Source organism: Centropristis striata, chromosome 22, assembly GCF_030273125.1.
Source record: "Centropristis striata isolate RG_2023a ecotype Rhode Island chromosome 22, C.striata_1.0, whole genome shotgun sequence".
Taxonomy (NCBI): domain Eukaryota; kingdom Metazoa; phylum Chordata; class Actinopteri; order Perciformes; family Serranidae; genus Centropristis; species Centropristis striata.
The window spans coordinates 17,708,511-17,734,218 of record NC_081538.1 but is presented as its reverse complement, the minus strand read 5'-3'; the positions used below and the strand labels follow the sequence as shown (position 1 = coordinate 17,734,218).

Below are 25,708 nucleotides of genomic sequence, written 5' to 3'. Positions count from 1 at the left end.
TTAGGCAGTCAGTACGTACATCAAGCACATGTGCTAAGAGTCTGTGCTGTGCTTTGTGAGTGTGTGCATAGATATCTATGAGAGTGTGTTTGGGGGAGTGACTGAAGAGAGTCTGGTCTGGTCTTTGCATCCTGTTGTGTGCAAGTAAGATTATTTGCATCTCTTTTTCCTGAAACGTGTTTGTGATTGAAACGAGAACGCTATTATTATTTCGCCGCTTTGCATTTATAGATTATTAAAATCAGCGGTGTAGGGAGCTGATTAGTATCTGGATCCATTCATTCAGCGCAGGCCCTCTGTGCTCTTTGTCACAGAGGGGAAGCTAGCTTTAGCATAGCTTTACATCAAACATTTTGCGTGTAAAAGCGGCAAAATCGTTGAAGCTGTTATTGGTTTTTTTATGTCTTCTAAATGCACGTTGTTAATGTTGCATCCAGTGGGTCACAAATGTATGCTTGTCTGTATTGAGTGTGCTTGGTTGTCCTCACAGCCACGACTGGCATCAAAATAAACGTGCAGCGTGCTTCCTTTGTCCGAGGGTTTATTCTCACACTGCCTTGTACAGGCTGACAACAACCATCTGTAAAATAATGTGCACTGCATTAAAGAAATTTTGTAACATTGTAATTCGGCCACCATCCGATACTGTAGCTCTTACGATGCTCTTATGCAAGCGCAGATTTACAATCGGCCACGTTGAAAATAAAAACAGACCGATATATTGACCGATATTGGCTTACTGCCTGCCTTACGTTTCGGTACTCTATATAATGGCTGATAAATAAATTGCAGTACAGTAATGCCAAATACGTTTTAAGTAATGCTACCTATATACCAGAAGACTGAAAAGATTTGGTCAAGACTCCTGGAAAACTATCAGCTCACACCTGCTCACATCTAAAGACGAGTGTTTAGAGTTTTTAGTCCCAGCCTAGTCTCACACTGAGATTTTACAAATACTGAATCTTGCAGGGTCACTATTTACAATACTACAACTAGATTATTTTAACAGTTTTCCCCCATCATGCTCTTAGTAAAAACTTTCAAATGGAGGAGAAGCAGCGTTTGGCTCCAGCTGCTTTAGTGTGTGCAGTGGTTTGTGTTGGGGAAAAGAAAAAAAAAAGTGAATACGACGCCACAAAATGCCCCCTCACAAAGCTGAAAAAGGGTTTCTGTTTTTCTGACATGAAAATTGACTATTTTACAGTAAAAATAGATATAACAATAAAGGAAAGGAACATTTAGAAATTAATTCATGATATACATTTATGTCATTTAATTATGATTTATTTAATTGAAGAATTATTTGTATCAGCTCTATCAACTTTCATTTAGTTAATCATACATGAATCATCGATTAGTTATTACTTATGTAGGCTATATATTTATTTATAAATTTTAACTTGACGCCTTACTGTTCTCTTTACTAAAAAAACAGCACCCCCAAAAATCTAAATATATGACATCACTATATTTTTATTTAGGACTGAGCTTACTAGCATTATTGTGATGTTCCTTTTTCCTGTGGAAGTGGTTTTACTGGCCGGTCTGGAACCGGGGACCTTTCCCCCGCTCATCTATTGCTTGGTGATTGTGTTACGTCACTGAGACTTGAGATAATATCAAACACGTTTGATATGATACAAACCCAAGACTAGGAAAAGACTGATATGAAACAGAGCAGATTACTACCTTAAACTTAACAATGGAGATGACTCCAGTAAAACTCCTAGATTTACTAAAGACTCTCAGCTTTTAGTCTGGGACTGTGAATCTTTTGTTGTAAGCCCAGCATAATTTACAACAGTGTCTCCATTGCCTGGTTGGACCAACCAAGCATTGACAAGTTTATTATTAAATTGCTTGTTTTGTCTGACCAACAGTATAATGATATGAAACAGAAAAATAAATTAAGCATTAACTGTCCTTCATAACACATTGGACAATCTCTGTACAACTCTTGCATACTGATGTGGCATTTAACATTTCAGATGATTACATCACTCATTTCCTCTTCTGTTTTTCCAGCGGCGCGTGTGCTGTTGTGTGTGCGTGTTGTGTGTCTGCGAGGTGTGTTTGGAGTCAAAGCGAGTTCAAGTATGAAGAGAGGCAAGAATGCAGAGGAGGCTGATGCGGACGGGGAGAATGACACCGGCTCTGGTACTACACTGTGCACGAGTGCATACTGTTCTCACATGTTACACAACTTAATACTTTTTACTAACAAACATATGTGACCTCCACTTTCTTGCCCCTATTGATTTATTTCACCTTCCAGCTTCTGCAAAGAAAACAAAGAAGACCAAGGAACCAGAGGCTCCAATACTGTACGAGGATCCTCCTGACAAAATGACCAGCAAAGATGGACGTGAAGCCAACATGAAGATCACCTCCTGGAATGTGGACGGCCTGAGGGCCTGGGTGAAAAAGAAGGGCCTGGATGTGAGTTTACAGTTAACAAAAGCATCATAAATGAAGTTTTGAGACTGGTTTTAATGGTAAACCCTTGTGCTCCTTCCTCCCAGTGGGTGCGTGAGGAGGCTCCAGATGTTTTGTGCCTGCAGGAGACAAAGTGTGCAGAGAAATCCCTTCCTGCTGAAATCACCTCAATGCCCGAGTACCCTCACAAGTACTGGGCCGGCTCAGATGAGAAGGAGGGTTACAGTGGAGTGGCCATGCTCTGCAAGACTGAACCAATCAAAGTTACCTATGGCATTGGTGAGTAGTGTAATGTTATCATTTGAAAAATCCCTAGGCCTCAATTTTTGGTCAAAAAGTCTTGAACCTAAACTGGTGGCTCTAAATGGCAAAAATACTAATTTTCTTAAAGGGAATGTATTTTGTCCATTTTCAGGTTCATATTTTGGGTTTCTACTAGAACAGGGGTCAGCAACCTTTACTAACAGAAGAGCCATTGTCTGGCAAAATAAGAGAAAACAGTCGGAATGGAGCCACAAACCTTATTTTGAGCCATAGAATGGACATAAAACAGTCTAAGTCTAAATTAACATTAATAATAGGTCATAATGAGCATTTATTTCTTTTTTTTTTTTTTAATGTATTTTTTTGGGCTTTTTCATGCCTTTAATGGACAGGATAGTTGAAGAGAGACAGGAAACAGGGGGCAGAGAGAGGGGAATGACATGCAGTAAAGGGCCGTCCGATGCGGGACTCGAACCGGGGCCAGCTGCAGCGAGGACTGTAGCCTCTACACATGGGGCGCCTGCATAACCCACTACGCTACCGACCACCCCGAGCATTTATTTCTATGATTTTGTCAGAATGCAGATGAGAGGCTGGAAACCAAAGAAATATCTCAGGAGATTTTTCGAACTGAAAGCTGTAGCCTAGCAAGGAAAAGTCAACTTTACGTTGGCTAAATTTAGAGGTTAGGGTGGCGGCCCAAGCTGTGATGCACATATTAGTGGACTAAAGTGTTTTTAAAACATTTTAACTGCCATTATAATATACACATTTTTACAGTTGAAGAATACAAATTGCTTTGGGCCTACACTAATGATAAATTCAATTTAAAATGTAAAGAAATAAATGTTTCATTTTGCCACAGAGGACAAGTTGAAGAGCAAAGTATGGCTCCGGAGCCGCAGGTTGCCTACCCCTGTACTAGAACTTATTTCCATGCGTTAATATTACAAAAGTACATTATTTTTCTCATGACCAGTCAGAACTGATTGGACTTTTTGAGTAGGGCCTTAAAGTAATTGCATTCCATTGTTAACTGAACCTCCAAACAATCCTTCAGGTAAAGAAGAGCATGACAAGGAGGGCCGCGTCATCACTGCAGAGTTCCCCACCTTCTACCTGGTGACCGTCTATGTGCCAAACTCCGGCAGAGGTCTTGTGCGCCTCGATTACCGCAAAACCTGGGACGAGGACTTCCGGGCGTACCTGAGCGAGCTGGACATGCAGAAGCCCCTGGTGCTGTGTGGCGACCTTAATGTCGCACACCAGGAGATCGACCTAAAGAACCCCAAGGGGAACAAGAAAAACGCAGGCTTCACCCCCGAGGAGCGCGAAGGCTTCAGCCAGCTCCTGGAGTCCGGGTTTGTCGACAGCTTCCGGGAGATCTACCCCGAGCAGACCAACGCCTACACCTTCTGGACCTACATGATGAACTCCCGCTCAAAGAACGTGGGCTGGAGGCTGGATTACTTTGTGCTGTCGTCCAGTCTGCTGCCAGGCCTGTGCGACAGCAAGATCCGCAACAAGGCCTTGGGAAGCGACCACTGCCCCATCACCCTGCACGTGGCTGTATAGGTCACGGTCTGTTGAGCAGGGATACTGTTTCACCTAGCCATCACTGTTTTCATAGTACTTCCATTCCGACTTGACTGAAACTGTCGTGTATGCCACTGTGTGTTAGAGTGAGGCATCGCCTATTTTTGCAGGAAATTCTAAACCTTTGTTTAAATTTCTCATGGGTGAGGCACTGCCCAACCTCACTCTTTCAGTAGGCCCAGCAGTAGCTTAGTAGTCTAGTACTTTTAACTCCTTCAGTTTGTACACAGCACAATTCATAATGTCCATTTATCCCCTTCATGCAATTGATCAGTCAGCCCAGTAATGTTCACCCCTCTTTAGCTATTGTCTAGAGATGCAACACTAAACATGAAGACCTGTGACTGGCTGTGGCACTGTGTGGTTCCTGTCTGCACAACTACTGACCTGGGACAAGCCTTGGTGCCCCAAAGCCTGCCATTTGTATTCTGTGTTACTGTTTGAAATTAAGCTACTGCTGTTAAGAAAATGTAACTTGTTCTATCACAAAAATGTTTTAAGATGCTTTTCCAAAGCATTGAATTTCCTGTTGTAAAACATGCCCACAATAAAGACTGGATTTGTATATCTTCTTCTGCTCATTTTTTGGAGACTGAGTCAAGATGATTAGACACAAAAAAAAAGCCAGTGCATGGTGTACTTTAATCGCAACACAATCTGGAAATTAAAATGCATTCAGTATAATGGAAAACATTCAACAAGAACCTATGCTTGCTAGACTTATTTTCTAGATTAGATGCAATTGCATATGAGATCAAAGGACACAAAGTTGCCTTCAGGGATGCAAGGATATCAAGTATCCAGATATATACTGACTCCAAAAGCTGGATCTGGTATTTGACAATGGGGCCAATCTATTAATTTTTATTATTTTGTCAATTCAGTAAATGTATTCATAAAAAAAATATCCCAGTCACTTCCACCAAGTGAGGCATACAGCTGACTAATTAAACACAAGTATCAAATCATTTCTCAGTCAGGGCCGATGCCAGAACCCTGAGGGTTGTTTGGATACCGATACCTGAAATGCCTCGCTTACAGCCTTAAATGGCATATCTACACTCAGCTGTACTCATTGATCTGATATCACATAATGAAATAATTTATCAACTCAACTACCGGTACACTAGTCAGAAATAACACTATCAATTGTTACTTGATTTCAGTACTGCACATGTGCAACCCTTAAAGTGATAGTTCTGATTTTTTTCAAGTGTGGTTATATGAGGTACTTACCTACAGTCAGTGTATTACTGCATTAGATGATGGTGTGAGTGTTCCCAGTTTGGAGAACCAGAACTGCTGGGGGACTGCAACAAAACAGATTTTTACCACCTCAAACAAAAATATTCCAGCATATTCCAAATGTACACATAAACTGGTCCAACACTTTTTGGGTGGACCTTTGTTTAGGTGGTTAAAATAGTTTTTGTTGCGGTCCCCGTCTGCAGGAATACATTCATTAGTTTCCTGCTAAGAGCGCGTCTGGTTCTCCAAACTGGGAACACACAGACCATCATCTACTACAGGTAATACATTGACTGTATTACCTCATACAACCCCACTTCTAAATATCAGAAATATCCCTTAAACAGAGATGAGAAAGATGCTAATTCTCACTCATTAGTTACTTCCATCATCACCTCCACAAAGAACGATCACTGTGTCCAAAATTGATTATAGAGGTAGGTAACAAGTGAGCTGTCTTGCTTCTCATCTTTGTTGGGAACAGTACATGCTCTGTAAAGTGTTTAAAAAGGGTTTGTTTCATTGAGTCTGACTAATTTTCAGCTGATTTGGTTCCACAAAACAAATTCAACATTGTTAATATGACAACTTATTCTGGGAACGTAATTAACTCTCTTATGGGACTAAATCAACTGAAAATGAGTTGGAATAAACTAAATAAGCCTGACTGATTCCGTAAACTCGTTTTATGGAACAGGCCCAGAGCCAAGCCATACTATGATTGCCATCACATCAATACGGTGCTCTTTAAAAAAATAAATTAAATACAAGTGCACATTAAGTAAGTTCAGGTATTGGTATCGAGAAGAAAAAAAGGTATCCGAACATCTCTACAAAGCTCAGGTATCGGGACTGAACAAGTGGATTCAGTGCATTCCAAATTGCCTTTATCCCATTCTAAACTAATTTATGATGATTCCATACTATTTCAATTTTACAAAACAATAAGATCCAGATCGATAATTCAAAGTCCTGACTATTTTAACTTCATGATATGTGTTCGTTGATGCATTTTCAGATTATATGACTGCCTGAATCCCTTCCCACATTCTACACAGAGGTATGGTTTTTCCCCTGAATGTGTTTGCTGGTGTCTCTTCAGGCGGTTGGCGCTGAGGAAGCTCTTGTCGCACTCGGTGCAGGAGTACGGCCGGACTCCGGTGTGGTAGCGCAGGTGGATGGTCAGGTAGCAAGACTGGGTAAATTTCTTGCCGCAGTGGGGGCACTGGAAGGGCTTGTGGCCCGTGTGAAATCGCTCGTGCTTGAGGAGCTCGGCGTGGGAGAAGAAGCCCTTCCCGCAGTCAGAGCAGAGGTAGGGCCTCTCGCCTGAATGAGTCAGCTCGTGTCTGATCAGTGTCGCCTTATAGACGAAGCTCTTGTCGCACTGCGAGCAGCTGAAAACGTTTTCCCTGGTGTGGCAGTGCTCGTGCTTCTTCATGTTACGCTCCCTCTTGAAGCCCTTGCCACAGAAGGAACACATGAAGGGCTTTTCCTCAGAGTGGATCTTCATGTGGCTCAGCAAACCCCCCTTGTAGAGGAATCCCTTGCCGCACTGTGTGCACGTATGGGGCCGCTCCTTTTGATGGATGCGCTGATGTGCGGTGAGGGCTGCCCGGTAGGTGAAGCTCTTCCCGCAGTTGCACGTGTGCACTCTTTCTTCTTTGTGAGTCTGGAGGTGTCTGCTGAGGTAGCTGGCGCAGCTGAAGCCCACGTCACAGCGAGGGCATTTATAAGGACGCTCCACACTGTCTGCATCCTCGCCGTGGGTCTTCATGTGTCTCACCAGTGCAGACTTCCAAGCAAACGCCCGGCCGCACTCAGAACAAAGGTACTCGCCGTTCTCCATGTGGGTGCTCTTGTGCTCCTTCTGAGCCACCAGGGACTTGAAGAACTCCCCGCAGATCAGACACTCGTACTTGCGTCCAGAGCTGTGCGTCTGCTTGTGTCTCTCCAGTGACTGTTTGAAGGAGAACCGCCGTCCGCACTGAGAGCACAGGAAGGGCTGCTCGCCTGTGTGGATGCGCTGGTGGGCTTTTAGTAAGGACTGGAACTTGAAGCTCTTCTCACAGTCCGGACAACTGAAACGCCCCTCTTCATCTGTGAGGGGCTGAAAGGACTGCTCCTCGTCCTCAGTCCCCACAGAGTGGACCTTGTCAATGTGCTGCTGGACCTGTGCTTCTTCTAAGTGATGGTAGGAGCATTTTGGACAGGAGAAAGCAGCTGAAGAGCCATCTGCGACACAAGCTTACAGAAAAAAAGAAAATCATTAGGGACTGGAGCAAGAAATGAGAAAATTACGTGCTTGCATTTTAGACTTCATAAGTGCAGGACTTTCAGTAATACCACAAATTAAAAATGGGAAATCAACAATTAACCCTTGTTTTTTTATACTGCTAAAATAAAAATAAAAAGTTAAAAGTTGAAAATTTTCCTTTAAAGATACAGGTGCATCTCAATAAATTAGAATATGATGGAAAAGTTTATTTTTCAGTAGTTCAAGTCAAATAGCCCCAGCCAAGTATTGAGTCATATAGATGGACACACTTTTCAGAGGCCTGGTCTTAGGTCTTCATTAAATGTAAGCCATAATCATTATAATTAGAAGATATTAAATAAATTAAGACATGAAACATGGAATGTTTCATTCTGTGTGTAATGGATCTATATAATGTGGTATGTCCACCTTTTGAATTTAACTACTGACAGAAATGAACTTTTCTATGATATTCTAATTTATTGAGATGCACCTGTATGCAGAGCTGAAACCTATCCAGTAAAAACCCTATCCTAGCTGCCTATTTAAGCATTTAAGGATGCAATTTGGCAATTTGAACAACTTTTAACTATCTTGAATCTGACAATTTTGTAAGAAAATTGATAAATGATTCATATTACAGGTTATTTGCAATAATTGCTGTCTGACTTTCTTTTTCATTTTTGTTTGTATACTATTTTACCTATATTTAAATATTTTTTTCAAACAAAGTATTTGCAATTTAGTTTAATTACTTGTCTCACAAGATATTAAGGTTCTTTGTTTTTCTAATTTGTCTTATTTGATTACTTAGATGCAGCGGGAAAGTAAAATATATACTCACTCTCATCATCGTCCTTTAATGAGACCACAGGTGAGCCGTAAGAGTGCTCTGCACTGTTAGAAAGAAAGTTAAAAAAGTTAAAAAAGTAAAGTTGAGACACTTAATCTGCCTGATGTCCCTCAACAGCCACAACTAGTGATTCGTTTAATTCTGAAGAGTCAGCTTCTTCAAAAACAACATGGCTCAGTTAAAAATTTTGTTTCGAAACCAAACTTCTCTGATTTTGACACCAGATGATTTGCTACCACCAAACTTCATAGTGATGTTTGTTCAAACAGTGAGACGGAAGTCTCATCTGTCACTGGATTTAAATTAATACCTGCATGTCTGACATGCAGAAAAATCTAACATCTGTCATTAAAGGAATGTATACAAATAAGAATGTCTTCTGATTAGTCTAAAAATCTGACTTTTACAGAGAGATTTGCAGCTTTGTGTTCAACAAAACACAAGAATAATATAGTATATTATATATATATATATATATATATATATATATAGTATATAGTATTTATAGTATATTATTAATATAGTACTATAACTGCTCTGTTTCTATGTGCTTCTAAACCCAGCACAAAGCATAATGAACCTCTTTGACTTTTCCTCACTTCTGTAGAGGTGTGTTAAAAAATTTTTAATTTCAATCTGTCAACTGCATAACAACATCAGACACATAAATTAATCATGAAAATACAACGAACAGTGGTGCCAAAGAAAAGAGGCAACAAAAACAAAACAAATATATAGCGCAAAATAAATAAATTATGCCTTGGTTGCTGTTTGTTGTGTGTTATGAATGTTGTACTCACTACCACACTGCATTATGGGTATTCATGCCGTAAAAATGTCACATACAGTTTAAGCAGTATGACAGAACGCTGCCCTGAAAGACTCAAAGAGAATTGTTGGAAATCTTTTGAGAGACCAGAATGAAAACGTGTGTTTTTACCTATTAAAAGGCAAGGGCTTCAGCTCTGGAGGGTCGGTCTTGGTGATCTCCTTCCTTCTTTTAGTTGCCATGTGCTTCTGTAGATTTATCACCTGGATCTTCATGGTTGGTTTGCGTTTGCGTCCACTTGTGCGGACCTTCACCAAGGAAATGATTTCATTGTCAAATTCGGGGACTGTTCCCTCAGGCTCCGAGGTGATCTGAACGTCTGTATTCTGATTATTATCATCCACCTTTGTCTCGGGTTCAACAAGTACAACAGGAGCCTCTCTGACATCTTCATCACCTAGAACCACCTCTTGCTCATTCTTATGGCTCTCTGTAGGCGTGTTTGCTTTGTGATCATCATTGTGTGTTTTAAGGTGCCTTGCAAGTGCCAGCTCCCAGTTGAATTTCTTGTTGCACTGATGACACACGTAAACGCCGTGTTTCATGTGTGTTTGCTTGTGCTCTGTGCGGGCTGACAAGGACTGGAAAGTTTCCCTGCAGATAACGCAGTTGTACTTGCGTCCAGTCTTGTGCGTGTGTCTGTGCCGGTCAAGAGACTGTCGGAAAGAGAAGCAGCGTCCGCAGTCATCGCAGCGGTGGGGGCGTTCACCGGTGTGGATGACCCTGTGGGCGATGAGCGACGAGGCAAACTTAAACTTCTTTTCGCAGTCGGGGCAGTCATGAGGTCCCATAGACATTTTTTGTTGAGAGGACGCCAAGTCGTCCTTAATAACCTTTGGCTGGATGAGGTTTGCTAAGCCACTTGCAGCTTCTTCTTGTGTTGCTTCTTCCACTTCTTCTTCTTCTATGGTTGCCTCATTAGGAAACACGACCAGCGACTCTTCAGCCGATGTGCTGGTGTCCGTTCCTTCAAAGCAGCTTTCTCCCATCACCACCTCGATGTCGGTGCTTGCGTCTAACTCAACCTCTGCATAATCAGTCACGGTGATTATTTCAACTGCTACGTCATCCACAAACGTTACAGTGTGTGTGTCATCACTGAGGCCCTGCAGTGGATCCGATTGGTTGGGTTGTTCTGTAGGTTTTGCCACTCTGCTGGGGGGAGCAGCAGAGAGGGAGGACAGGATGCTGTCGCCCATGCTTGAAGGTGGAACTGCACAGAAGATAACAAGAATAACATCAAGTTACTGTGTAGAGCTCTGTCACTGAAATAGAAGTTGTTATGGGAAGTGACTCACCATGTTGCTCCAAATGCCCGAGGTGTTTGTGGTGCTGGAGCAAATTTTTCAGGTCTGTAGGATCAGAGACTGAATGCACACAATCCTCCAACACAGAGCATTCAGCTCCAAGCCAGGAAACAGTCTGTGCATGAAGACAAGCATGACAAAAAATGCAATGTAAGAAAAAGATTTCAAATTTAAAAATAGGATACGGAAATTTGAGACTTGCAAATTAAAAACCTGTAAGAAACATTACCAGCAAGTAATGTTAAATGACATTATGTTTGTTGTTATGTTTTAGTTATAGTGCAGAAATTGTGAAGCACTACAATTGCAATTCCATTTCAGAATTAGGTTCTAACTCTGTCTGACTTTGAAAGTTGCTGTACAGTTCACACTACACAGCATCTTTTGATTGGGAGTCTTTTGTGGTTTTCACACTAAATGACTGACCAATGACAGGGGGTCTGAAACACACACACACACACACACACACACCCGTATGTCAGGTGGGTACAGTCTGGGGTCTGAGCTCACAGAAAATAATCACAGGTTCAGTTAGGCGGGTTCCAAATAAAATGTTAATTAGTTATAGAAATATTGTTTGCAATAATCCGTCTTCAACTTTTTTCTCACACACAAGCGTAAACACACGTGCACGCACGCACTTTAACACTTCACACATGCCTATTTGCCTCTGATCTGGGGCATTTGTTGGAGAGTTCCAAAACTGTAGGCCTGCAGAAATCAGGGCTAAAGTCTTGTAGTGTGAACTTGGCAGTGTGTAACTGTCTCTCATGGTTGACCATGATGATTCATGGTCATTCAGGTTCATAAAGTTATTAAAAGGTGATTACAATGCAATAAATAAGATGTTTAAAAGGTTTATAAATATGTCTTATGGATAAAATGTTTGGTTAAAATGTATTTCCTTTTGAGGGACTTTTATTGTGAAATATAAGGGTCTGATTTGAGGGCATTGTGGAAAATGTGAGGTCAAAATGTGAGGTCGTAATGTGAGGTCAAAATGTGAGGCTGGGTCAGTTTATTATGGTTCAGTTGCATTATGGGTCAGAGCAGTAGAAAAGGCTGTAGAGAAGAGCACGCAACTCCAGAGTGACAATTCTACATTAACTTTCCTTTTATATGTTTCACATTTATGTAAAACGCTCTTAATGTGCCCTATTATGGATATTTTGTGATGTATTTGAAGTTAATTTATTCCAGCCATTTCTGTTGTGTCTATGTGCTTCAGCCATTACAATGATACTGAACAGTGAGTGGGAGTTGCATGTGTTTTCAAACTCGTCTTGTCTTTATTTATTGTAGTTTTCACAGTGTCTGCAGAAGTACAGAGAGAGAGAGAAAATAAACCTTCAAGACATCTGTATGAATCGTGGCCATTCATTTCGTTGGACCAGTGTTGTTACACAGTGTATAATCATAAAGCATTATCATGTAGCCATTAGGGGCTGTAATGGTTACAACTAGTGATGGGACGGACTGTGCCGAGGCTTCAGAGCGTGTCAAGAAATCCAGAAAGCCTTTTATGAAGCGCATATCGAGGCTTGTTACTTTAAGGGCGAGTGATGTCATTGATGACGATTGAAGCCTCGCTGGTTCAGGGAGTGGTTGGAGTATTGGTGTGATTTATGAACATATATAAAGCGCAACGGATTCCCGCAAAATTGAGCCACACAGTGGCAAAAATATAATTTCTTAATAAAAATGAATAAAGTCATCATCATCACCCCAGTATTCACCAGCACAATCAGTTTTAACATAAACATCTCATGTCCTATTAGATTTATTCAAACACTGACTTAAATCATATTGACACTTTTTTTTGGCATTAACAGACTCTTACCATTACCAAAACATTAATCAAAAACAGATTAAATGAATGAATCACACAAAATCTAATGAAATTGTTCTTGGCATTAGTCATCACAACTTGTTGTAATGACAATAAAGGTTTTGACCAGCAGGGGGGGGGGGGGGGTTTGTGAGCACATGAAGCCTTGAAAAATTCACTTTTTTTATAACCAATTGGATGGAAAGCTTCAAGGCTTCATGGGCCTTCATCTGGTCATCACTAGTTACAACAATCTGTATCGTATATCGAGTCAATGAGCAATGATCCAATTTTCTTGATGCAAAGTGAATATATTAAGATACATCTTTATTTTGAAATTCTTACTGTATATTTATTCTTGTTATTAAAACTAATAGATTGACTTTCATTTGAATGTCTGGAAGACATATTTTAGCGAGTTTAATGCAAAGACACTTTCTCCCTGTTATTGAATTCAGTTTTATGAGTATGGTAGTTATTCTTCAACTGTGAGATAATGTGAACTTTTTATTAAAAGTAAAAACAAAATGTCTTCTCTCACCTGCTCAAGGTCAGGAACTGGTAACAGCTGAGCCAGCCGACAGAGGAACTCTGAAAACAGCATCTGTAAATCACTGTCATACTGAGCTCCATACTCAGCAGGGAAGACCTCCTTTGAAAGACAAGAGACTGGTTATAACTTTGCCTTTTTTTATACTCTGCATCAGTCTCTCTTATTTTCATTTTGAGCATGTTTCAAAACCCCTGCCAGATTCAACAACTATCTGAATGTGTGCAGCTGCAGAACCCAGCTTCATGCAACTTATAACCTATTACAGTAACTAACATTTACAGATGGATCTGACTCCAAAGAGGTGTAAACGCCTCACCAAGAAAAAGTCTCGTCTCTCTTCTGGATCTTTGAGCAGAGTCTGGATCAACTCAAGAAACGTAACCACTACTTCTTCTTGTGATTCCTTCACCTGAAATAGGAGCAGAAAGTTTGCATATGTCAACAGGTCACCACTGGATAACTTCCTGAGTGGTGTTGATATGCTTGTTGTCAAGCCATTAAGCATTTATGTTTACAATAAACAATACATAATTATCTCAGAGGCAGAGATGTTACTAAGACGGTTGGAATGGTGTGTGAAACGTAATCAACTAATCTCGATTTTGAACACTTACATCTGCCAGTGTGGGGTGTTGGGATTTAATCTGGTCCAGATGAGACAAGATGACATCAGGTTCCACAAGCTGTTCACAATGGCACAACTCAAGAATATACTGATGAGGAGAAAAAAATAAACATTACATCAAGACACTCATATACTTACTACTATATATCATAAGCTGTTTATAGCTATCCATAATTCCCTCCATTTTAAAACACAAACAAACATTACATTATGAATGCAATAAATGGCAGTGCGTCCTCCACTGGTGTGGTACCCACCCTGGCTCTTAATCCCAGGTTTAGTTGCGTTCTGTGCTCGTACATTAGCAGCTCTGGGACCATGTCCACCACCAAAGTGACAAACTCTGCCACTTTCCAGTAGTTCCTGACATCTTGGTTCTTCAAAACCTGCCACATAGAGGCTGCCATGAGCTGGAAAGGTGGGACCAGGAGGCGCAGTGATCCCAGAGGTAAAGGGTCACCTGAAAAATAGAAAAGCACACAGACTGAAAGTGAATGCAGCCGACCTAGCAGTCTGTTAGAATAAGTTATTCTGTCTCTGTGCATGGGGATCACTATCTGTTGATACGGGTCACTATCCATGAGTGCGTAATTCACTATCTGTGTATGTGCCCTCTTTGTGCATTTATAGATTAATCATGCAAGATGCTTTGCACAATGTGCTAATATTGTTTTTAAACTATGGTTAAACTAAATACATTTACTCCATCTGCTTAAACTTACTCTGCCCTACTTAGAGTAAGATTCTATAATCACAAAAAGATATTTTATGTTTTATTTTTTGTTGAAAAATCTGTATCTCCAATAATATCTCTGCAGGTCATATCAAGGCAGGAGTTCGTGTTTTGAAAGTCTTGTTACAGGTCAGGTCACGGACATGATGTGCTGAGCAGAAAGATAACTGTCTTCTCTGCTGGGTGACATGACGTGTCCACATATTGGATAAACTGACAAATCAGCTGATCGAGAGGAGGAGACTTCTGGAGAGATCTACCTACATTCTTAGAAAACTTGTGTCAGGCTATAAACTGGGTTTAGGGGAATCAGACTGCGTCCAGCCTTCATGAACTGACCAGCCTATGTGTAATCAGGGAAGTGAAGTTTGAACCAAGAGACTCTGTAAACTGCACATTTCTTGACGTATTGTAATAAAGTGAAGTTAAACTGAGAACTTGGACGTCTCCTGCTCATCATTCCCCATGAAACGATCAGCGCAGAGAAATAGGTGAGGATTTTGTGTTGGAGTCAGATAATTTAACTTTAAAGGTTTCCTTAATGTATTTTCAAGTCAAATTTATTCTAATTATATTAGGCTGATGTGTTATTTTACAACAAAGAGCAAAATCTCCTGTCAAGTCAGCACTATATGAGGATGAGGAGTCTGGGACTATTTACCGTTATTCCTAAAGTCATTCCAGGGTTCATTTGGTGAAAATTTGTTTTTCAAATGTTTTAAATTACACAATCAAATGGTGTGCATATCAAGGTTATTATAGTTAACGAAAACTAACGAAATAACAAAAACTAGAATTGAATTTTTTTTTTCGTTAACTGAAATAAAAATAAAAATGAGTTTAAAAAAAAAACAATAACTAACTGAAACTGTATTGTGGGGTTACAAAACTGAATAAAACTAACTGTGTGTGTCTGTGAGTGAACATGCAGGAACACATGGTAAATATGTTTACTGAGACTGGGATGTCTACACTCCAACCAAGATTAAAAAAAACTAACTGTAAGAGCTAATAACCTTATTGGGGCCAAGATGGATAAACCAAAGGAAATGAAGGTTACATTTATTATGACCTTTTTGAATCTCGCACCCAACACAAACTAACACTTAAACTAATAAAAACTAAACTAAAATTAAGCATTGTCAAAAAAAACAACTAACTAAAACTAACGGAATTTGAAAACAAAAATTCACAACGAAATTAAAACTAAGACAAATAAAAAATCCCAAACTATTATAACCTTGGTGCATATAATGTTTATTACATTACAACCCCACGTTTATTAGGCCACTAAATGTTAGCCCTCTGGAGTCTCCAAAAGCTTCTTCATCACATCCAGACTAGAAAACAAAGCAGCATTAAACATTTTTAAAGTAATGCATACAGGCAGGATGAAAATGATTCAAAAATGGACAAAATAGCCCAAGACTCCATAGAGTTAAGAGAATAGCAGCGCTGCCCATCTTTAATTCTAGTTAGGTTGGAGAATCGTGCTTCTGTTTATTATCTGACTGTGAGAGGAACAGCAAAGTGTTTTGAATGCAACCTTAGTTTAAGTGCATGTTCAATATCAACAGTGTTGCTTAAACCCGGATACTTTCGCCAAGTTTTTATAGTCCCTACACGCAGCACATGTATTCCTATGATAACATGCATGCAGAAAGATTTGAGCTTCATAAAAAACACATGAAGTTGACGTTATTATCCGAATATTGTGCTAGTTTACTAAGCTAACCTGGCTACTAAGAAGGAATGATAAAGTCTAACTTCAACTTTTTCCACAAATTAGCCTTTAGTCGTTCTCTGTTAGTGATTACCATCAAACAAACCTTTGGAAACAGCCGTGAAGACACTTGAGTCCATCTTCTCACACCGGTGTGGAAAATGAAGAGTAGCAGTGATTAGCTGCTGTTAGCCATCCAGCTAGCTAGCTAGCTAGCGTCTGAGCCACAGTTGGCTGCTATTATAGTAACTGAATGACCAAGATGGGACCGAGGAAGTTTTCCTACTGAAACTACAACACTTCTCCTCTCAATAAGAGACGGACTCTAACTAAATGTATCGTTTAAATATTCAAAACAAGCAGTTGCATTGTTGGTGGAATTGATTTGTTGTCAGTGGCCTCTTCTTCTCCACATTTTATTTTAGTGCAGGTGACATTTTTGTTGTTGTTATCGCCATCTGTTGGAGGTTCTTTGCCCCGCACTGTTCTGTTATATCGACACACTGTTAAAATAATCGCCTAAGTAATTTTTTGTCAAAATTGTTTTGTTTTTTTTTGTTTTTTTTTTGCCTAAATCATCTCTTCATGACGCCGGCCACCTATGGTGAAATCACCTACATCCTCAGTTGGTCAGATCATGTGATTTTACCCCTCTAAGATCATCACTTCTTTGACAATTTGCCACATTCATAGGCATCAGATAAGAACCAGCAAAGAAGAGTCAGAGGGAGATTGTTTAGTTTATCAGTGTTTTATTGTTGACATTAATATTTGTAACACTTTATTTTGAAGGTGTCTACATAAGAGTGACATGAGCGTGTCATAAACATGACATGGGATGTGTCATGAACATTAATGACACATTGAAGTAACATTGATGCTAATGATACTTGTCTTGTCATGTTTCTGACAGGCTTGTGTGACTCTTATGTAGATAGGTTCATGGGTGGGTGGGGAAAGAGATTGTGCTTGAAAAACAGGGCAGTGACTGTGCTTGTGTCACTTGTTATGAATTTTTATTTAGAAACAACAGTTTTTCCACAGTTTTGGGATTCAAGCGGTTTCTTCTTTTCAATACAATTTCCCCAGCCTTGGAAATAACCTGTTCACACGGCACGGATGAGGCTGGGGTGCATAAGAAATGTTTAGCAACTTGATAAAGATTGGGATATACATTTTTGTGGTTTGCCCAGTATGTGAGCAGTTCTGAAGTTCTTTCTAGTGGAGGATCAGCGAGGTAGCGGTTCACTTCCACTGTTGGTGATTCGGTGACGTTCGAAGCACTTTGCTGCTTCGAACGTCACGAGTCACGTGATCAAACCACGCCTCGGCACAGTGCTTCGGGACGTTTGCTTCATGAGCTACCGCGCATGTGTCGGAGCTTCAAGTGTCAGCGGACCATCACTACTTATGTGTGACAAGAGAACGTCAATCATATTCTTAATAATGGGAGGCGGTGGGTGGAGGTCGTGCGGCAGGTGGTGGGCGAGGACCATCTCCCAGGCATCAATCAGATGAACATTCAGTCCTTTGAACATGGTTTTCAGCACATTGTTACACTGCAGTGAATGCCAGTCACTGTTGGTTAATGACACAGGAAGCGGCAAAGCTTTGAGGTTTCCTGTACGGATAACGACCAGTGTACCTGGAGACCTGTTCAGCAGCCGCACCACCGCCCTGCGGATGTTCTGCAGCCGCCGGATGTAGATCTCCATGGGGAAAGTGCCAAAGTGAGCCCAGACGCCAAGAACTACAACAGTGTTGGTGCCTCCGATGACACCATCCAGTTCATTGGCAATATATCGAAGCTCACTGGTTGAGACAACAACGATACGGATCGGAGGACCATGGAAGCGGGACGTCACCAAGATGTTGTTTGCATAGTCCAAGGAAATGTAAGGTCCAGCTTTTTTTGGGCTGTGCAGGTCAAACTCCTTAAGATCTGAAAGTATTACAGAGAGGACAGATGAAGCTGCAGTGGTAGAAAAATCAAAGTGTTTCCAGAAATCCCTGTGGGAGATACCTGGTAGTGCTGTGTTGAGGTATTCATAAAACTGCCTGACAGTGGAGTCTCCATACATGTGGACCACTTTGCCTTTCAGACACTGAGTGATGGCAGAGGCGTTGTTGAATTGGTGAACTGTGGTGCCATCTAGTGCTCGCCACACACTCTGGTAGTAATAGCCAGAGGGTCCAGATGTCACAATGCTGCTCTTTACTTCTGATTGATCTGACAGGGAGTTAAAGGGTGAAGTCATTTTACATTTTTGTAATTGTCAACATTAAAACACTAAAACCAAGCCATAACATTATGTATCCAGATGTATTTATTTCTTATGGACTATCCTTACTTCTGAGAGTCTAGATTCACTTCTAACTGAGGGTGCCACATTCATGAACTTTTAACCTTATGCTCCATGCTCCCAGCAGTCTTGTGCCAAACTCTTTCTATAAAAAATGCTACCCAAAAGTGGCATCCACGATTTATTTCTTCACGGCTTACTTCCATTGTATGTAGCACAGTCAGTTTTAAACTATTATTATCATATGATAGGTCTTGGTGGCAGGAATCATGCTTTACCTTTCGTTTTTGGCAAAACTATGAAAATGGCCAGTCCTGAAGATTGTATGGAGACTTTCAAGTTAACACCACTGAAAAAAAGCACACATAAAATATCTCTCACACACAACACTACAACGGTGATGGTAAGACCTATGTGAACCCAATCCAATAAACACAGGATCTCTGGAGCTCAGCCAGAGTGACAATGAGATTCTTGGTCACCTCTCTCACCAAGTTCCTTCTCCTTGGGGAGACTTGGGGACTTTCAATGCAGCAGAATTGTTTTGGCAACCTTCCTCAGATTTTTGCCTCGACACCATACTGTTGCTGTGCTCTGCAGTACATTTAGCCTCATGGCTTGGTTTTTTATCTGATATGCATTCTACCTTTATAATATATTAGCAAAAAATGTATTACGGTGTATTGAGTGTGGATTGATGAGGGGAAAAAATATTTTTAAACGATTTTAGCATGAGGCTACAAAATAACAAAACGTGAAAAACGTGAATTGGTTTGAATACTTTCTGAATGCACTGTATGTATTTATTAGAAGTCAGACAATATGCCAGTCCTGTCTTTCTAAGACCTCACCTTTGAAAGAGTTTGTCCTCGTTGGCATTGAGGTCTTGGTTGAATCCTCCCATAGCATGGTTGATCCTGGCATCACAACTCAACTTTTTTGGCTTGTAGCAGAACCAAGGTTCGCCTGTACGGAGGTCAGTGTAGTTGCACAATGGCTGAGTTGGACGTAGGCACACGTTACAGAAAGTAGTTTCAGAAAGTGAGCCTGATTGGAAGACACTTTTGAAGTAAATCCTGTCAGGCTGTTCACTGTTCAACCTATTCAGCACTTGAATAGCCTCATGAGGGTGAACCAGCATCACCTGATTGGAAAGAGAACCAGAGTTGTCAATAAGACCAATGACATTCATTCACATACTCATTCACTCACTCACTCACTCACTCACTCACATAGACAAATAAAGACATTTATAAAGATTTACTTCAAACTAGATTGGTGTTTTATTTCTGGAGAATTGTATATTCACTAAACCCCTCTCCCGAAAAGTGATTGTTCAATCATAGCAGCTGACTCTGGGCCTGACCAGCGAAGCCATATGCTTGAGAACATGTCTACCGTATGATTGATGGGTTACTGCCACTGGGCACTGTGTGTTTTCGTCTTTACTGTTTACAGTATATTTTTATTTCATCAAAGTTAACTGTAACATCTTGTTTGGGGGACAGGGTTAAGTGATTAATCAGGTAAAAGATATATTAAAAACACAATTTTCAACATAATAATTGAAATCACCTCAACCTGTGCGTCTCCTTCCCAGAGTAAAGAGAAAACAGCAGAGTAGCTGCCATTGTGATGATCCACCACCTGCCCAACCACACCTGCACCAAGCTTCTGATTGTGCAGGCGGGCCACCAAGAAGTCCCCCCCAGACTTCTTGGGACGGCCATGGAAATCAGACATTTTGATCATAACCTCCAGCTGATCGCCGACATGCCACTGTCCTCCTGTCCTCCCTGGGAGAATGGTGAAGGTGCTGTGAGCTGGATCACTGGTCTGATCCAGAGAAAGAGGATCTGACAGAGGTGGAGTTTCAGGCCAAGCAATGGAGTCTAGTAGGAGGCGTTCCTCCAGAGCATCCTCAGGGGATCGTGGCTGGAAGGTGCAGAAGCTGTGATGCATGTCAGGCTCAGAGGAAACTTTCGGGACAATGACGGTGGAGTTCACTTTATGCTGAGACTAGCAGGAGATAGATGGTGACAAAGACACATCAAACAAATGCACTGAGAGCAAATTAACAACATAAAGAAAACAGAAAAGCACAAAATGGGTAAATAAGAACTGTTGATCTGTTAGCTGCAGGAATATACCTTTTTATAACATGTGTTGCGTTGGAACTACTATGCACATACAGTATCATTCATATAATGTAGATATAAAGGGGATATACTATTTGTCCTCAAGTCACATGAAGTGGGGAATCTGCGCTGTATCATGAGAGCATGGTGCAGTTAGCAAACTAGGTTACTAAGCTAATTAGCCTACGCCAAATAACAAAAATATTAACCACTAAATGCTTAATCAGGACACTATTATAGCAACAGAAAGCACATTGCTCTCGCCAGATGAATATCCATTTTGCTCTACTCATTTATTTTCTGCTGTAGTACAAAAGCATGGTGCAATTAGCAAGCTAGCTAGTATCGTGGCAATTTTGACAACTGCACTAAGTTAATGGGTGAGCTGGCCAAACACAAAGTACTCAATACTCTGTTCAGCAAGTTTTATGAGCACATTCGTATTCCATACACCACACAATTCCGAATGGCTATTTTACAATACAACAAAGTCCCGTACACCGCTCGACTTATGATTGTTGCACTTTTCAGCATGGCTTTTCAGCAAGACTCAATGCGACCCTATCTTCCTGCCCAATACAACACATCAGGACAGAGCCACCTAATCTACATGTTCCCCTCAGTCATGGTGTTATCAGAGTTCAGGCCCGAGTGAGTTCCCACAAGGCCTTGTGTCTTGAATATCAACTAGGTCGCCGCCTACTTCTTGTACCAGCATTAAGCCTGATTTCCACCGGGCGCGTTACAGCAGCGTCACGTCAGCGCCGAGGTCGCCATTGCAAATAGGTAACACTCTAATCAATGAGGGCATTTCCATTGGGCGCCCTGCGGAACGTTACAGCAACGTCTCAGCAGCGTCTCTCCGCGAGCATTAGGTAGGACTTCTATTTCTCCGCGAGACGCTGCCATACCGCGTAAATCTCAACAGAGCACATCGCACCAGACAGGAAGGCCTAAAACTACTTCACATCAACATTATGTTATGACCGGGGCACCAGATCAGCAATCAATCAATCAAAGGGTCTCAGAGGATCAGCGACACGGACGACAAGAGACTGATTGTTGAAGTGGAACATCATACAATAATTTTTATAATAACATATTGTTTTTATAAGGATAGATGGTCAGATCAATAGATCTTTCACGTCAGAGAAGCAAAGTAAGCTGTTGGTTGTTGTTGTTGTTTACTTTATACACACAGTTTATCCATAGACTGTATAAATAGAGTTTAGAGTTTATCACTGGATCTCGCGGTCTCCCGTATGGTCAGGATTATCGTGTGATCTTGTGATCTCGCGTGTATACGACCGGCTGGCTAAGCTGACGTCCCGCTGCTGTAACACGCCCGGTGTGAATTGACGCCAGGCAGAAGACGCAGCAAAACCGCGGTGGAGCCATGCCGCTGCTGTAACGCGCCCGGTGGAAATCCCCAGTAACAGGAAGTACCAAATTTCCTTCACACTAGCCAGATGCTATATGAGTAAAATATTACCTAGTACTTCACCCACACTCTTATTAAAGTGTAGAAAAACACATTTCTAAGCAGCTAGCATGAAAGCATGGTGGATTAGCAGGTAAGCTAACAAACTGTGGTCTAATAAACAGTAAATTCATCAATGCAGTTGTCGAGGCTTTTGTCATACTGCCATGGCTGTGGTTTAATCTAAGGTGGGTTGGAAAACTGAAAGACAGTTGTATATGCAAACCAACCTTGTCACTGGACCCTGCCTCACTGCTAGTTCTACTGCGAGGACTCTCTTTTTCCTGTGGACAGAATACCTTGTTAACACAAAGCTTTTTGCTTCTTAAATACTTGCAGGACTGTGTTGTGGAAAATGCACGGAAATCCTCAGCTCCAGTTTAGTAGAGTAGGCTACCAGTTTTTAATTGGGGAAATATGACGTAGAAATCAAGTGATACATTCTATTATCATCAGCAAACTCAAAAGACGGCAGAAGATGGCAGAGCAGCACAGCAACAGAAACGTTGTCTGCTCTGGTGCCAGTGCTCATGTATGGTGTGTCCCAATGGACAAGATGTATTTGCACATGGCAGGACTGTGAGTATTAAATTTAAAGGTATTTTTATCTGTGTTTCAAAGTATTGTTTGCCAAAAATAATATCTTGAGATATATTATGCCATAGGCCCAGGGACTAGAGGCTGTTTGACACCTGGTGGTTTGACATGACAGAGAAAGATTTTTAAGGCTGAAAGATTAATTGAATGTTGATGCATTCACATTGTACCACACTGAAAATACAAAACATCAGGGACTTTAAGTTAGTGAGCATTAAAAGTAAATCACCATCCCCTCAGTGCTCATCTGATTTGGGACATCATTTGGCTTTTTGAAACTACATCTGTGTTACCCATTTGTCAAGATTTGAGCCTTCAGTAAGAATGAATAGGAATACATGGATCATTTTGGTCTAAAGTATAGGATATTTCTATTCCCTATTCTTTAACTAGAGTCAGCAAGTCAAGCTGTAAGATTAAGAAGGAAAATATCATTTAACACTAACAACCACGCCCGCCGATAGGGGGGGACAAACGGGTCTGCTGTCCCGGGCCCAGGGTAGGGGGGGGGGCCCAGAACTGGGCCCTCATTAAATTATGGAATGATTAAAAAAATAAAATGAAATAGGCCTATTTGTGGAAAAAATATGTAATATTTATTTGAGTTAAAAGCTTTTTATTTGTTTTCTTCCTAATTGTCCTTGAACTAGTGGTCAAGAACCCCCCCACCCCCAACACAAAAATGGTTTGGCCACTGATCAAACTTTGATGTTGCCGTTTGATTTGAAGTTCGCTCAAAATGTCCGGTAAACACAAGTCCGGTGCTCAGAAACGGAAAGAAAAGAGAAGACAAGAAGAAGAAAATGGAGGCCTTATTTTATGAACAAATATTTTTTAAAAAGGTGGTGACGGTGAAGCTGGGACTAGTAAAGTGAACGTAGAGCAAGGTAAGAAACAGCGCAGCCAATGTTTACAGCCTTGTAACGTCACCTAACAAGCTCGCTCTAATGTTAACGTCCATTAGCTTGTATGAAAGCCTGACACAACACGTTATCTTTGACAGAAACAAAGTTTGGTAGCTCCGTCAGAGAGGATGAGACAGAGAGGGGAGAGATCCAGCAGCTGTCAGGTGACAGAGAGAGTGATGCGGGAGGAGAGGAGGGACAGGCTACCGGTGAGAGAGAGAGAGAGAGTCATTTATAGTTTATTTATTTATTTAGTCAGTTATTTTCCTGCTAGTGTCAGAATTCCAATACATATGAAGAGTGTATTTAGCAACAACGCATGTGTAGTTTGTTAATCTTAACCATTATTGTCTCTTGTCAAAGAGAGATGTGAGGAGAGGAAAGGAGAGGAGAGGAACAGGAGAGAATGTTTTTGCTTGCAATGTTTTATTAAATTAATATTTAATTTATTTTTTAAGTATAAAATAGATTCATAAAGCTCATTGCACAAATAGGCTATCTGCAAAAAAGCTTTTTGTAAATCAGGGATATTATACTTGAAAGATGGGAATTAGCCCCTTATTTCAAAATATATACTCATAATCTACAGGGTAAATAGCTGCACATTTAGTCATGGCTTATAAGGAAAGAGGAGAGGAGAGGAACAACGAGAAAAGGAGACATCTGGGCGCGGGGGGCCCATCTAAGATAATCTCGTCCTGGGCCCAGGCAAGACTGTCAGCTGGCCTGCTAACAACATTACTGTTTCTGAGCATTGTGTTTGAAAAAATATCTTGAAAGATGACTGATAATAAATGTTGTCGCACTAAAACCAAGTTCTCACCTTCAGATTGTCTGTGTTACGTAGCAGCAAGGTAAAGACAAAGACAGCCAGAAAGACAAAAATGGCAGAAAACTCCTTTCTTGTACAGACTCTGGCTTTCATGATCGCCGTCATCTATGGCTGCAACATGAAACTTTGGCCACTTCCTCTGGTGCTGGATTGAAAAAAAAAAATGAAACTTTGTTGTACAGGAGAATATTTCTGTCTGAAACCTTAACTTACTTAACGGAAAATTTTAGCTACACAGACAGTGTAGCAAGTCACTGAACTATTCAACCTGACCTGAAATTGACTTATTAACCATTAACCAGTGTCACAAACACAGAAACCAGCTTCTCTCTGTGTATGTTTAGCATGATTTGAGGACATGGAAATTCGGCTAAACCCACAATCAGAATACACATTGTTATGTCAAAAGCTTTCATCTTATTCCCCTCAAAAAGTCTTCCTGTAAGTCAACTCACCAGACTGAAGAATATGATCCAGAAGAATGCAAAAGAAAGATGTTCTCTAAATTTATGACCTGAGGCAGGGCTATGGCAAAGGTTTACAAATGAGTGAGGTCCCGTTTTTTTCTCTTAATGTATCGTATTTGAGGCATTTCAGGGCATGCATAATACATGCCCAAATGACACCTACAAATGCAACCCAAGCTATACACCGACACAGGTTCATCATACATTATTGATTACATCATGTTCATTTGCTTGAAGATCATTTCAAATACTTTGAACCAATTAATGCATGTAATTATTGTCAAAATACTATTGCAATTACAACTAATGAAAAAAACACAGGAAAAACAGCACATTCAGGTTCTATTATAAAAGGCTTGTTAAATAATCTGAACACTTAGTGTTTAGGTTGTTTTTTTAAAAATACTTTTAACTTAAAGTTGTAAGATTAGTTTTTAAATCTGTGGAAGTGACTTCTTAGGGCAAATAATATTTGCATTGAAAATCCACACTTAGTCTGTCCAGTCTTTTTGCTGTTAACTTGTGTTAATAACGTTCTATTGGCTTAAAGGTAGCTAGCCCTACTTGAGTATGGTTCCATTCTTGAAATAAGTGAACAGTGCTATCTACATAATGTATCAATATGATGCTATAATAATCGCTGTTCAAGCCACTGAAAACTGGCCTTAAAATAGTTTAATCCATGCATGCAAAACTTATGCAAAAAGCACAGCCCTTTCCTTTGAAACTTTTAG

General features: G+C 40.6%; 3 protein-coding genes across 4 annotated transcripts; 1 reads left to right on the top strand and 2 right to left on the bottom strand.

Moving 5' to 3' along the window:
* Positions 1 to 36: 36 nt before the first annotated feature.
* On the top strand, positions 37 to 4,864 carry apex1 (APEX nuclease (multifunctional DNA repair enzyme) 1). Its single transcript, XM_059325707.1, has 5 exons — positions 37 to 144; positions 2,029 to 2,160; positions 2,279 to 2,442; positions 2,526 to 2,718; positions 3,764 to 4,864. The coding sequence occupies exons 2-5, from the start codon at positions 2,100 to 2,102 to the stop codon at positions 4,276 to 4,278; spliced, it is 933 nt and encodes a 310-aa protein (XP_059181690.1). The 5' UTR covers positions 37 to 144; positions 2,029 to 2,099; the 3' UTR covers positions 4,279 to 4,864.
* A 302-nt stretch (positions 4,865 to 5,166) lies between these two features.
* LOC131960472 (zinc finger protein 585A-like) lies at positions 5,167 to 16,673 on the bottom strand. The gene is made up of 9 exons (XM_059325700.1): positions 16,359 to 16,673; positions 14,054 to 14,256; positions 13,786 to 13,884; positions 13,488 to 13,580; positions 13,160 to 13,270; positions 10,782 to 10,905; positions 9,595 to 10,696; positions 8,646 to 8,698; positions 5,167 to 7,791 (listed from the first exon to the last, which is right to left on the bottom strand). The coding sequence occupies exons 1-9, from the start codon at positions 16,390 to 16,392 to the stop codon at positions 6,524 to 6,526; spliced, it is 3,087 nt and encodes a 1,028-aa protein (XP_059181683.1). The 5' UTR covers positions 16,393 to 16,673; the 3' UTR covers positions 5,167 to 6,523.
* Positions 16,674 to 16,997: 324 nt separating this feature from the next.
* Positions 16,998 to 25,077, bottom strand: LOC131960474 (NXPE family member 3-like). Of its 2 annotated transcripts, XM_059325703.1 has the most exons (8): positions 24,963 to 25,077; positions 24,499 to 24,652; positions 22,404 to 22,457; positions 20,131 to 20,574; positions 19,407 to 19,699; positions 18,834 to 18,904; positions 18,276 to 18,482; positions 16,998 to 18,194 (listed from the first exon to the last, which is right to left on the bottom strand). In XM_059325703.1, the coding sequence occupies exons 2-8, from the start codon at positions 24,610 to 24,612 to the stop codon at positions 17,614 to 17,616; spliced, it is 1,764 nt and encodes a 587-aa protein (XP_059181686.1). In that variant the 5' UTR covers positions 24,613 to 24,652; positions 24,963 to 25,077; the 3' UTR covers positions 16,998 to 17,613. The 2 variants fall into 2 exon arrangements, with proteins under 2 accessions (XP_059181686.1, XP_059181687.1); XM_059325704.1 differs by lacking the exons at positions 22,404 to 22,457; positions 24,963 to 25,077 and having other exon boundaries at positions 24,499 to 24,736.
* Positions 25,078 to 25,708: the final 631 nt, after the last annotated feature.